The sequence below is a fragment of the Hyaena hyaena genome, unplaced genomic scaffold (assembly GCF_003009895.1).
Source record: "Hyaena hyaena isolate Hyena2069 unplaced genomic scaffold, ASM300989v1 scaffold_138, whole genome shotgun sequence".
NCBI lineage: Eukaryota > Metazoa > Chordata > Mammalia > Carnivora > Hyaenidae > Hyaena > Hyaena hyaena.
In genome coordinates this window covers 1866219-1880808 of record NW_024080770.1, presented here as the reverse complement: position 1 = coordinate 1880808, position 14590 = coordinate 1866219, and the positions used below count along the sequence as shown (strand labels likewise).

Here is a 14590-nt window from a genome sequence, read left to right as displayed (position 1 = left end):
TTTGAGACATTTTAAATCAAGAACAGCTGAATCTCGGGAATGAAAGTAGAGGCCAAAGGGAAAAAGAAAGAATTCCAAGATACAAAGTATGTTATCCAGAGGGAGATCTGTGTGTAAACAGAGACTTGGGCAAGCTCCACGGATTTCTCTTTCAACTGACTCAAGTTTAAGTCTGGGCTCAGCAACTAGCTACCTCTGCAATCTTAAGTGGTTTTATCACCTCAAGCTCTAGTTTCCTCATCTGTAAAATGAAAAGGTCAAAGTCGATGCCTCAGTGGTCCCCTACAGTTCTATCATTCTCATCTCCCAAAACAGCTTTCTATTGTTAGTCTTGGAAGTCAGGCTGCAGCCAAAATTTAATTAAACAGGATGCTAAGGGAATTGGAATTATTTCTCAAAGCAAAGATGGCAAACTTTCTAGCTTATAGGTCAGAGAAAGCTGTTAGTTTAATACCACTCGGGCCTCAAGAAGGTTCTATAGACTGTCTAACTCCTACCAACGAGCCCCAGAATACAGCTGTGTACACCGGGGAAGAAGGGCTGCTGCTGGGATACAGGCCCGCCATTCCCCCAAAGTCCTCTCTTCGACACTTTCCTCTGAGAGTGCTGTCTCACATTCTAAGCGACCATCTTTTCTCAGCAGGCCCTCTGGGTAAAACTGTCAGGAGGACAGATGACAGTAGAAGCTTCAATGGAGGACAGGCCTCAAGGATTAGGGGATGCCAGGAATCATGAGAATGGCCATGGGCACTTCACCAGGTGTGTGCTGAGCAGAAGTATAATCTGGGCAGCTTGAGGCTTAGGAGGAAGACGGCTTTGGTCTTGTCAAAAAGGAGGGTTTGAGCTACAGCCAGCCAACTATTTAACAAAAAAGGAGAAATTAAAGCTATTCATAGAAAAGGGTACTTTAGAAGTGGTGATTTCAAGGAGCTTCTATTAATTATGCATCTATCCTTTCAAGCTGCTGAAAAAAAGCTACTGTAATTTCAGGTTGCATTGATAGAAGTCTAGTGCCTAATGATAGGAAGTAAAGTAACACTCATTGTTTTTCACTAGACAATATCTAGAATGTTATGTTCAGTTCTCAGCTCCCTACCAGCTAACTAGAGATTATCCACAAAGGATGCTGATAGGCCCAGCTGGGGCAGGACTAGAAAATATTTTACCTGAAAAAGAACAGATTAATAAATATTAGAAAGTTCTCTTGTAGAAGCACAGACTCAGTCTATGCTGCTCCAAAAACAAGGCCAGAATCGATACTGAACGTCAAAGGAGGGCAGCCTTCATATGGGAGCTGTCAATCTAGAGTTTTTAACTCTAAAAGACGAACTTGTGAAGCAGCGTGACCCCTTCCTTAGAGACATTCATTCTCCAAACTATTACAGTTTGTACCTCTCAAAACTACCCGTGTATCATCCTGGGATTCCCACCAACCTACATAATTCTTACTTACCCATCAATACTCAATTTAAACACTGCTTCTTTCAACAAGACTTCCTGTACTCCCAGATAAGCTAGCTCTGGATATTAAACACTCCCAAGCATTCTGTCGTTTGTTCAACATGTACTCTGACATATTTATGTCCCATGCGGACAGGGGCTGTGTATTACCAGTGTCCAACACACAAACTGGCATATTGGTATGTGGTGAATGAATGATGGTCATGAATCAGGAATGTTACAGACAGAAACCCTACAATGGACAGAAAGAAGTCTGGACCACATTAATTCTCAGACGTTTTCTAACTCTCCATTTGTATGACTTTGAAGAAACCTAAGATTTATTCTAGCATTTCCAGTAGTTAGAATCTGTGTCAAGTTTGTGGTAATCCAGAGCCTCCATTCTTTTTTCACTGATAATACTCTATACTTGTAAAATTGATTTAACACACGTAAGCCTCCACATTTAAAAAGAATTCATTTTAGGGGCACTTGGGTGGCTCAGTCGGTTGAATGTATAATTCTTGGTTTTAGCTCAGGTCGTGATCTCACAGTTCATGGGTTTGAACCCTGTGTTGGGGTCTCTACTGTCAGCACAGAGCTACTTTGGATCCTCTGTCCCCCTCTCTCTCTGGCCCTCTCCCACTTACACTCTCTATCTTTCTCTCTCAAAAATAAAAAACATAGGGGTGCCTAGATGGCTCAGTCCGTTAAGCCTCTGACTTCGGCTCAGGTTATGATCTCACGGTTCGTGGGTTCAAGGCCCGCATAGGGCTCTGATGACTACCAGCTCAGAGCCTGGAGCCTGTTTCAGATTCTGTATCTCACTCTCTCTCTGACCCTCCCCTGCTTACGCTGTCTCCCTCTCTCTCAGAAATAAATAAAACATTTTAAAAAATTTTTTAAAAATTATAAAATAAAAATAATTCATTTTATCTAAATATTTGGGTCTATTCACAAGATGAAGATTTCACAGGCATATTGTTATTTTTTTTCCCCAGGAAGATAGATATACTTTTTCCTACACTTCCTTCTAAGTACAGGTAAAAAACCCTTAGTGCTAAATATAAAACCTATATAAGAAGACACTAGAAGGTAGAAAGAAGAAAGCAGATAAGCTAGAGATCTTGAGGCCTAAGGAATGACACAGTGTTAAGTTTCCTGGATTTTCTTTTGCCTCATATATCTAAGATATGGAACTGAAGAAGTACAACTTAGAAATGTCAATGGGTACAGACAAAAGCCCAACAAAAGCCTGTTCTCTATAGCCAAAGGAGCAGGAAAGGGGCAGCCTCACAAGACAAAAGAGCTTTAGATGATAACCCCTACTCTAGCCAGACACGTCAGAAACAATCTGTCTCTTCACCTCCAGCCAAGTAAGCAAAGACTAGGTAGAGATTTTAGAAAGATAAATTACTGAAAATAACTAAACTAAAACAGCTTAGTAGTTGGGCTCAGCAGCAGAACAGAGGAGACAGTGGACAAACTCAGTGAACTGGAAGGCAAAACAAAAACTACCCAATCTGAACAATAAAGAGAACATAAAGTTAAAAGCAAAACCAAAAAAAAAAAAAAAAAAAAAAACCCAAGGAAAAAACAGAGCTTCAAGGCCCTACAGAACTCCACCTTTCAGGGTGGAGCTGAAAAAGTACTCGAAGAAATAATGGCTGAAAACTTACCAAATTTGGTAAGAGAAGAAGCTGAGAAAGTCCCAAACATTAAAAAAAAACAACAACAAGAAATCATCGCTAATACACATCATACTTAAAGCTTAAAAATTAAAAACAAAGGGAAAATCATGAGAGCAGCCGGAGAAAAAATAACCTCTCCTGTGTGGGAAACATTTTCAAATGATAGCAGATTTCTCGTCAGAATCCATGGAGGCCAGAGGAAAGAAGTACATGATTTTTCAAGTGCTGAAAAAAAAAGAAATATCAACCCAGAATCCTATAACAAGAAAAAATATTCTTCAGGAACAAAGGGGAAATCGAGACATTCTCAGTCAAGGAACACTAGGAGAATCTGTTGCTAGTAGACCTATGCCAAGAGAATGGCTAAAGGAAGTTCTTTAAATAGAAAGGAAATGATGAAGAGAGCTATGGAATACAGCAAAGGGTGAAAGAATAGAGTAAGCAAAAATATGGATGAATATACCAGGCTTTCTTTCCTTCTTTCTTGAGTTTTCTAAATTATGCTTGACAGTTAAGCAAAGATTAAACACTGTCTCATGTGGTTCTAAATGTATATAGAGAAAATTTTAGGACAGTCATAAATGGGGAAAGATAAAGAAATGCAAAGGGAGGAAAATTTTCTACAATTCCACTCAAACTGTTAAAATGATGATACCAGACGACTGTGATAACTTAAATAGTGTTATAAGATAACTTAAATAGTGTATATAGAGCACTCACTAATGTAGCTATTCAGAGAGATTTATTCAAAAACACTATGGACAGATCAAATGGAATTCAAAAAGTGTTTGACTAACCCACAGACGGCAAGAAACAGAAAACGGAGAACTGGAAAACAGAACAAACAGAAAATGAAAAATAAATGGCAGACTTGTGCCCCAATATATTAATAATTACATTACATGTCAATGGTCTAAAGATACCAATTAAAGGAGAGAATTTGGCATAATAGATTGAAAACATGACCCATGTCTACAAAACAGTCACTTCAAACACAATGGTATAAGTAGACTGAAAGCTAGAAAAGGATATATCATGCAAACATTAATCAAAGGAAAGCAAAAATGGCTAAGTTAATATCAAATAGACATCAGAACAAAAATGATTACAGAGACAGAGGGGGACATTATATAAAAATAAAACTATATAAAGAAGATATAGCAATCATAAATATATATGCACCAAATAACAGAATTGCAACATATATAAAGCAAATAAAATAGAAATGAAACAGGTCCACAATTATAGTTGGAGACTTTAATACCCCTCTCTCAGCAACTGATAGAACAACCAAACAAAAGATCAGCAAGGATATAAAAGAATTAAACACCACCATTGACCAACAAGATCTAATAAATATTTACAGAGCAGTCCATCCAACAATAGCAGAATACACATTCTTTTCAAGTGCCTACAGAAGACCAAGATAGACCATATCCCGGACCATGAAAAAAACCTCAACAAATTTAAAAGAAATCAAAATCATACAGTGTTTTCTCTGGTCACAACAGACTCAAACCAGAAATTAATAACAAGAAGATAACCAAAAATTCCCTAACACTTGGAAACTAAACAACACACTTCTAAATAATCCATAGTTCAAATAGAAAGGCTCAAGAGAATTTTTAAAAAAACGATGAATGAATAAAATGAAGTATTAATGAAATTGAAAATACAACATATCAAAATGAGTGGGACATAGCTAAGCAGTGCTGAAAGAGGAACTGATAGCACCAAGCACACACATCAGAAATGCAGAAAGTCTCAAGTCAGTAATCTAAGTTCCCACAAAAAGAACCTAGAATAAGAGCAAAAGAAACACAAAGAAAGTAGAAGGAAGGAAATAATAAACAGCTTAAGTGAAATGGCCAAACTAGGAAAGAACAGAGAGCCTCTTCAGGGAAAATGAATAACCCAAGGAAGGAAAAACAAAAGAGAATGGCCATGAGATTCATTTTGAGTCTACTCAGGATGGACAAGAAGACCAAGTAAACCAGGTGGGGTCCTCTCCAGAGGGATAACACATAAGGCTGAGGAGTGAACTGGAAAGCTCACTCCAGTACCATGCTGTGAAAGTCACACTGCTGAATTCTTAAGTCCAACTATGAATCTAATTATCCTGTCACATTCTGGGCTACAATATAGAGTTAAAAAGCAACAGTCTTTTGAAAGTCAAAATGTGTTTGAAGCATTAGCAATGAAATTTCCTACCATAATTTGAGGGAATGGAACAAAAGACCAATGGGCTTCCTTCTCAGAAAGGAAGCCACAAACACCAGCTAAATTCACCTAATTGTATACATGATTTGAACTTTGGTTGTTTCAGATAACTCCGGATCTTTCCCTGAATCCACTGACAACACTGGATACTGGTTTTCTCAAAACAGCTTTCTTACCTCATAGAAGAAGGGATGGCCAGCCATATCAAAGATGTTAACTTTGATTTCTCGGTCTCTGACTTGTACCCTGAAATGTTCAAATGGAAACAGTTCCAAAGAAGGTTATGGTTTCTGCATTCCAATTAATATCATTTATATGATTTATGAATTTCAAAAAGGTATATGTATGAAATGTAAACGAGCCTTTCTTAGTGCTTCTTCTTGATTTCAGATCATCTTTATAACAGAAGCCAGCAACTTGGTAGATCATCCTTTAAGAACACTGAACCCACCCGTACTAAGCACCGTCATTTGCTTTCAGCTTATCTCAGGCCATACCCTTTAACTAACAAATGGTGGCTTTTATTGTGGTGCTAAGAAAACTGATTTGGGACAAGTAGGAGTGAGAGGAAGGAAAACAAAATATTTTACTTCACTAGGTAAGACATCTTCATGACTACCGGCTAAGCTTGCTTGCTTACCATGCAGAAGAATAACTAAGGTGTATTTTATTAACCTCTGTGTGATCTTCTTGTGATCTTCATTGAGCAAGAGCAATAGTCAACTTGTTTTCAAGAATTTTAAGGGAGACTGTGTGGCTCGGTGGTCAAGCATCTGACTTAGGTTCAGGTGATGATCTCACGGTTTGTGAGTTCGAGCCCCACATCAGGTGAGCTTGAGCCCTGCTTCCCCTCTCTCTCTCTCTCTCTCTGCTCCTCATTGGATTCTCTCTCTCCCTCTCTTTCTGCCCCTCACTCACTTGCGCCCTCTCTCTCTAAAAAAAGAAAAAAAGAGAGAAAAGAACAAAAGGGGAAAGAACAACCATTTATTAGAATTAAATGTCAACATCATAGCATATTTGCCTCTTGTTCTTTTTACCTTTTCAAGAAAAACCACCACTGGAAAACAAATTAATGAAACACTCTAAGTATTTCAAACACAACAGAAATACAAAGATGAAAGTTCAAAATTTATCCCAAATCCTATCATCTAGCAAAAGCCTTCATCAACATAGATGAGTGCCAAGGCAGCCTTCTATGCACAGATGTGACTGAGAAGCAAAGTGTTTTTATCAAAATGGGATTATACTATTTTAAAGTAAAAGTATAAAATTTACTTTTTATTGAATTTAAAATTTTTTAATGTTTATTTATTACTTTTTATTGAATGTAACAAAAGGAAAAAGAAACTGAGGTGAACTAGAATTATTGAACTTTAAATATCTTTCTTCATCATAAGAAATATCTCCTAAAAGACCCCTGTAAGTTAAGAATAGGGATTGTTAACAATAAGTTAACAGGTTAGAATCCTTGTTTTTCAGTGATATGTTTCAGTTTAGACAGCACTGGCATGACTCCCTCCTCCAGAACACAGGGACATCAGTACTTGCTCTCATTGACCCTATGCTACCTCTGGGTTTATTACTATTCTCTTGTCGGCATTTATAACATCCACTTTCTGTTCTGAAACCATAATGCCTTACAGGTGTTTTACATTACTTGTAGACTTAAATCTAGCTGACCACTAATCATTCTATTCCTGAATTCTCCACATATTTCATCAATAACCAAGATGCACATCTGTTTTCATTTTAACATCAGGACCCACCTTTTAAAAGAGAATGTGAGAAGAACAAAACAAAACAAAACAACAGCAGAATCTGAGAGCCTCTGGAGAAGCCCCGGTATAACAATGTGTGTTAGAAAATCTGGCCTTAAACAGATAGCAGCCGAGAAGGGATAAAGTCAGGAATGAACACAAATGTATTCACACATTGAAACTCAAAGAGGGTAATTTAATTCAGATGCCAGACAGAGGAAATTACCTGAAGAAAATTGAAAACTCACTACCTCAAAGTCATGCTTTCCTAGGTTGTGGCCTGCAGACCACCTGTATCATTATTATGAGAGGCTGTTAAATTCCTGTGCCCACCTCAGACCCAGCAAATTAGAATCTTAGTGGGTGGGTCTTAGGAATCTGCATTTTTGCAAACTTTATGAGTAATTCTTCACTATGTTACCATGTATGTTACCATGTATATTACCATGTATGCTACCATATAGGTAACAGGAAGGACAGAATGGGCACCTATTATTTTGACTACCCAAGGGTACAGCCCTTTCCTCTCCCAGTTGTGGTTCAGGTGAGTTCCGCTATGTTCTTAGTGATCCCAATCTGCTGGCCACAGCCAGCTGAGCTGGGGAAAGGCACCTGTTCCCACCTGAACAACCAAAACTTTCCCTGGGATTTTTAAACTTGAATATTAGCTTTGGTTCCTCTCTGGAAGTAAAATTTACAATGTGAGTCTGAGATCTGCTGGCAGCCATGGAGAGGAAGCTAAAAGGTGGAGAGACGGGTGCCTGGGTGGCTCAGTTAGCTGGGCATCTGACTGCGGCTCAGGTCATGATCTCACCATTCGTGAGTTCAAACCCTGTGTCAGGCTCTGTGCTGACAGTTCCAAGCCTGGATCCTGCTTTAGATTCTGTGTCCCTCTCTCTCTCTGCCCCTTCCCCATTAATACTCTGTCTCTCTCCGCCTCTCAAAAATGAATAAACATTAAAAAATTATTTTAAATAAAAAAATAAAAGGTGGAGAGTGATGTAGTAAATGATACAGCTATATTCTGTCCCTGGCTTCAGCCATCTCTAAAGCCCAGCATCCTCATAACTGGATTATGTGAACTGATTAATATCCTTTATTATTGTTATTGTTATTGTTATTATCATTATTATTTTTTGCTTGACTTGGTTTGAGTTAGGTTTCTGCCAGTTATAGCCTCCTGATTCACCATGGGACAACCAGCTTTCCAAAAAAAATTTTCAGCCAGAGGTAGAACAGTCTGTCGAATAAAGCACTACAGTTCTAAGGCATAAGATGGTGATTCTCATTTCTTAGATGAATAAATTAGCTACTTATATGAATTGAAAACAAAACTGCCTTAAATAGGATATCCTGCCATATCACTGATGAAATCCTATGCCCTGAAGTATAGATACACCTTACTACTTTAGTCCACCTTCTTAAAAGCTTTCCTCACAGCCTAATCTCGCAAACTTCCTCTTCAGATATATCTATCTCACCTAATAGAGTTATTGAGTATCTACTACATATGAGAACTGTGCCAGGCACCTGGAAATGATTTATTCTAATAGCCCCTTCTTCATGGAGCTTATAATCTAGCAGGAGATATGAAACATATATAAATCATAATGACATGTGGGAATTTATAGTAAGTACCATAAATAGCATACAGAAGTTTAATATTTCTGTATTTAATATTTCTTTGCAACCAAAGAGTCCCGACTGATAAAGAAGGTATCCCAAGGCCTTATGGGAACAGGAGCATTTTACACATCAAAGAGTCTGACGGAGAGATGAGGGGACAGGATATTTCAGGTGGAATGAATGAATAACCTCACTGAGCTAGGAGAATATGAGGGCCGTGGTGCAGTGTGGATGGAGGGTAAAGTGTGTAAAGGAATGGAATAGGAGAGGAGTGGGGCAGGTTAGGGAAGAATAGTGAGCACCTGAAACTACACCTTCAGGGAGTGTGCAGTATACCTTAATTCTTTTTTTTTTCCTTAAATAGTTTATTGTCAGGTTGGTTTCCATATAACACCCAGCACTCATCCCAACAAGTACCCTCCCCCATGCCCATCACCGTCCCTTCCCCTCCCCCGCACCCCATCAGCCCTCAGTTTGTTCTCAGCATTCAAGAGTCTCTCATGGTTTGCCTCCCTCCCTCTCCCCAACTATTTTCCCCCCTTTTCTCCCACATTGTCCTCCATTAACTTCTTCCTAATCCACCTATATGTGCAAACATATGGTGTTTGTCCTTCTCTGCCTGACTAATTTCGCTCAGCATAACACTCTCTGGTTCCATCCATGTTGCTACACATGGCCAGATTTCATTCTTTCTCATTGCCATGTAGTATTCCATTGTATAAATATACCACATCTTCTTGATCCATTCATCAGTTGATGGACACGTAGGTAGGTTCTTTCCATGTTTTGGCTATTGTTGAGAGTGCTGCTATGAACATTGGGGTACACGTGCCCCTCAGCATCAGCACTCCTGTATGGCTTGGGTAAATTCCTACCAGTGTTACTGCTGGGTCATAGGGGAGTTCTATTGTTAATTTTTTGAGGAACCTCCATACTTTTTTCCAGAGTGGTTGCACCAGCTTACATTCCCACCAACAGTGTAGGAAGGTGCCCATTTCTCCACATCCTCACCGGCATCTAGAGTCTCCTGATTTGTTCCTTTTAGCCACTCTGACCGACATGAGGTGGTATCTCAGTGTGGTTTTGATTTGTATTTCCCTGATGATGAGGGACGCTGAGCATCATTTCATATGCCTGTTGGCCATCTGGATATCCTCTTTGAAGAAGTGTCTGTTCATGTCTTCTGCCCAGTTCTTCATTGGATTATTTGATTTTCAGGTGTGGAGTTTGATGAGTTCCTTATAGATTTTGGATACTAGCCCTTTATCTGATATGTCATTTGCAACTATCTTTTCCCATTCCGTCAGTTGCTTATTAGTTTTATAGATTGCTTCCTTTGCCATGCAGAAGCTTTTAATCTTGATGAGGTCCCAGTAGTTCATTTTTGCTCTTGATTCCATTGCCTTTGGGGATGTGTCAAGTAAGAAATTGCTGTGGTAGAGGTCAAGGAGGTTGTTTCCTGCTTTCTCCTCTAGGGTTTTGATGGTTTCCTGTCTCACTTTCAGGTCCTTTATCCATTTTGAGTTTATTTTTGTGTATGGTGTGAGAAAATGATCTAGTTTCTTTCTTCTGCATGTTGCTGTCCAGTTCTCCCAGCACCATCTGTTAAAGAGGCTGTCTTTTTTCCACTGGATGCTCTTCCCCGCTTTGTCAAAGATTAGTTGGCTGTACATTTTTGGGTCCAATTCTGAGTTCTCTATTCTATTCCATTGGTCTCTGTGTCTGTTTTTGTGCCAATACTATACTGTCTTGATGATTACAGCATTGTAGTAGAGGCTAAAGTCTGGAATGGTGATGCCTCCCGTTTTGGTTTTCTTCTTCAATATTACTTTGGCTATTCAGGGTCTTTTGTGTGGTTCCATACAAATTTTAGGATAGTTTGTTCTAGTTTTGAGAAGAATGCTGGTGCAATTTTGATTGGGATTGCATTAAATATGTAGATTGCTTTGGGTAGTAATGACATTTTAACAATATTTATTCTTCCAACCCATGAGCATGTAATGTTTTTCTATTTCTTTGTGTCTTCTTCAATTTCCTTCATAAGTTTTTGGTCTACCTTAATTCTATGGGTCAGGGTATTATTTTCTGCTAATGTAAGCCTATCTCCCCAAGCTTAACCCACCCTTGGTTCATCTCCAGATAAATCCCCACTTATTCCTAATTTTACTTCTCCCAGATCATTTTTGCTTGACACCAATAGGTTATAAAGATAATAAACTAATAAAGGAAATCCTCTGATAGAAAATACTCAACATAATACTTAGACTTTTTGGAAAGAATACCTCAAAATGCTCTACAAGCACACCTGCTAATATGATGTGTTTATATAGAAACATGTTTCCTAAAAAGATACATCTGCTAATTAGGCTTTTTGTTGACATCTCATTGTTGTAGACCCTATACCTAAGGCAAGGCCTGGCAAAAAGAATGTGCTCAGTGATGAACAATTGATATGATCACTACGTATCTATCCGTAAAGGTCTCTTATTCCTATCTTTCTTGATTTATCTTCAGAATCTCTATTTCAAGATACATCATTTTAGAAAATTTCTCAAGTCTATGTAATTTACAAGCCCAAAGAAACAGTGCACTTACTTTGTGACTCCATAGTCAATTCCAATTGTTGCAAGATATTTAGACACAAATCTTTTCTCACAGTACCGTTTTATGATACAGCTCTAAAAACATAAAAAATACATTCTTTTAGTAAATACACTTGGGAAACATACAAAATAAGCACAGTTCTTCATTATGGTTTCTTCATTCACCACAATGGGAGAGAAAGCATTTTCAAACAACTAAAATGCTAAAAGTGAGAATTTTAAAGAAAAATTAAATATTCATCCCTTAATACCAAATATGTTTTCAGTTTAGTTCTCAATCCTCAAGCTCTTTTCTTTAGAGGACTTACTCTTCTGCTTTCAATAATGCCACCAAAATGTCTTTGTTTAGCCTTGACCTTCTCAAAAGTAGATCTACATCTTCAAATACTAAGGCTAGTTTGTACGTGGATGTCCTGCTGTTACCTCAAATTCAACATGTCCAAAAATGAACTGATCTTTTACATAAAAACAGTTCATCCCATGGACATTCTGGTTCTGTCAATAATACCACCACTTTCCCAACCACGGAGGATCAGAATCTTAAAGCCATGTTTGATTCTGAGCCTCTCTAAATCTTTTAAATGTTTCTTGACTCTTTCTCCTCATTCCAATTTCCACTGATACCATTGTGGTTTAGATTCTCATCATCTACTCCTAGACAATCGCTGGAAATTTTTTTATTGGTCTTTCTGCCTTCCTTTCCTCCCAACCTCAGTCAATACTACACACCACTGATATTATTTCACTTCCCTAACACAAAACTCTTCAGTGGCTTCTCACTGCCAAGTTTAAAATCCAAATTCCCTTGTCCTTTATTCAAAGTTCCATAATCTCGTCCTAATCTGTGTTCCTTGTCTAAACCCTTCTAATATAAGCTTTCCATTTCTGCAAAACTCCCAGAGGTCTGACTTCCTGACTTTTCACTACTTTTTCCCTCTACTTGGAATAAGCTTTCTCCCTTCTTTCCAAATCTTACTTATCGTTGAAGGCCCAGTCTTACTGAGCACCAGGTTGTAAGAGATCTTGCCTGCATCTGAACTATTCTAGCACTTTACATACATGCTAATCTATACACACATATTACACACAAACACACACGCGCGTGCGCCAGCAGTCATACATTGCTTATATTGTCAGTTATCATTTCACGCGTGTATATTCCTCTTATCTCTTCAGCTAGAAAGTAAACTACTTGAGGACCCACATCAGTATTTTACTTCTTACTATCTTTTTCTCAGTGCCATTGAAATTTGCTCAGTGCCAGTAATAACAACTCTTAGCACTCATGAAACTTCTAATTTACTTGGGAGTGCTAGTAAGGAAGTTTATTCTGCGCAAATCCTTCCCTGATGAACATTAACCTAAATAAAATAGGACCGTTAATTTAAAAAGCAGTTAATAAGCTTATTGTAAACTGAAAGAAAAACTTCTTTGGAGTGACTACTGCTACAAGGCTACACTTTTAAAAGCATTTTATAGCTTGAAAGCACTTCATGAATGTTTTCTCTCACAATAGCCTAGGAAAATGAATATGGCCTTTTTCTAAATGATTCACGAGATTTAGGGGTCTGGATGTCCTTTAACTCCAGTACACTGTTTAAACACTAGTTCTAAGTGGTCAACCAGACACACATTTAAGTAATTGTATTAATAACCACTCCCTATAACACAAAGAGACAGGGTCCTTAGGATCTTACAAGCTAAGTGACATAAATATAGAGAGAATTTTTTGCTTTCACTATTTTTCTTAAATAGATTTTTAGGCACTTTTGCAGAACTATTTGAGAAAACTAATCAAAATATGAAAAAGAGAAATGGGGCAGGGCAGTAGAAAGAGGAGAGAATTTGCCTTAACAGATATCAAAATATAGTCTGAAACCAATCAAGACAGTATGATATTGGCATAAAAGACAAATCGGCAAATAGGTCAGTGGAATAGAACAGGGAGCCCAGAAATAGATCCCATTAAAATAAGAAATTTTAAAAATGACAAGGGTGATATTTAAAGTCATGGGGAAGGGTGCCTGACCAGCTCAGTCAGTAGAGCATCCAATTCTTGATTTCAGCCTAGATCACGGTCCCAGTGTCCTGAGATCGAGCCCCACATCCAGCCCCATGCTGAGTGTGGAACCTGGTTGGGATTCTCTCACTCTCTCTCTTTCTTTCTCTCTCCCCCTCTCTGCCCCTCTCCCCTACTTGTTCGTGCAGTCTCTCTGTCTCTCTCAAAAAAAAAAAAAAAAATAGAAAAAATAAAGTCAAGGGGAGAAGAATGATTTATTTAGTAAAATGTCACTTGCACAAGTTGGGCCCTTAACTTCTCTAAATCCAAAAATAAATTCAGATGAACTTGTGATTTCAATATTTAAAAATAAAACAACAAAAATTTCAGAAAAAAATGTGCAACATACATACAACCTTAAGGAAACCTTTTCAACCAGGAAAGGAAACACAAGAACCACAAAAGAAAGGACAGGCTTAACTGACTATAGAGAAATTAATAATAATAATAATAATTGCAATTGTATGGCAAAATATCTATAAAAATATTAAAAGACAAATAACATACCCAGGCAAATATTCATTATTCACATGACCAGCAAAAAGTTATTATCTCTGATATCCCTGAACCAGAAAAACTGATAAGACACCTCACCCAATAGACAAATGGGTAGGGAGTATAAATTCGGCAATATCTAGAAGAGCAAATCCAAATATCCACTAAGTATATGAAAAGATGCTCAACTTCATCTGTAGTCCATGAAATGCAAATTAAAGTAACGCTTGTCACTAACCAGACTGAGAATCATTAAAAGAATGACAATATCTGTGTTGGCAGGGCTATGCGAAATAGGACACCTGCATACAAATACAATTTCTTGCAGAGCAACTGGCAATAGCTACTAAATAGCTATTCAGCATTCTACCCCTAGGAATCTGTCTATAGATATTAGAGGGCCAGTATTTAAGTGTGTGTGTGTGTGTGCGCGCGCGCATGCTCGCGCTGTCACCACACACCCCAACCTAGGGCTCAATCTCACAAACCGTGAGATTATGGCTTGAGCCAAAATCAAGAGTTGGACACTTAATTGACTGAGCCACCCTTATATTTTGAAGGGGGAAAAAACCCTATTGGCATTTTAACTAGAACTGAATTACACTTACAGATTATTTTAAAGAAATGGTATCTCTAAAATGTCGAGTGATCCTAATTAAGGGGAAAGTATGTCTTTCTATTTGCCTAAGTAATTTTATG

General features: G+C 38.0%; 1 protein-coding gene across 3 annotated transcripts in view; it reads right to left on the bottom strand.

The window, feature by feature from the left end:
• Positions 1 to 14590, bottom strand: part of DNAJC27 (DnaJ heat shock protein family (Hsp40) member C27) — a 38383-nt gene that overhangs the window by 21967 nt on the left and 1826 nt on the right. For all 3 annotated transcript variants that reach the window (XR_005529499.1, XR_005529500.1, XM_039238262.1), the window contains exons 2-3: positions 11330 to 11412; positions 5528 to 5597 (exon numbers count right to left, since the gene is read on the bottom strand). Coding sequence is in view for 1 of the 3 variants with exons in the window: in XM_039238262.1 (XP_039094193.1) it covers positions 5528 to 5597; positions 11330 to 11412 (153 nt within the window). In the remaining 2 variants the exon portion in view is untranslated. The remainder of the gene's footprint in view (positions 1 to 5527; positions 5598 to 11329; positions 11413 to 14590) is intronic.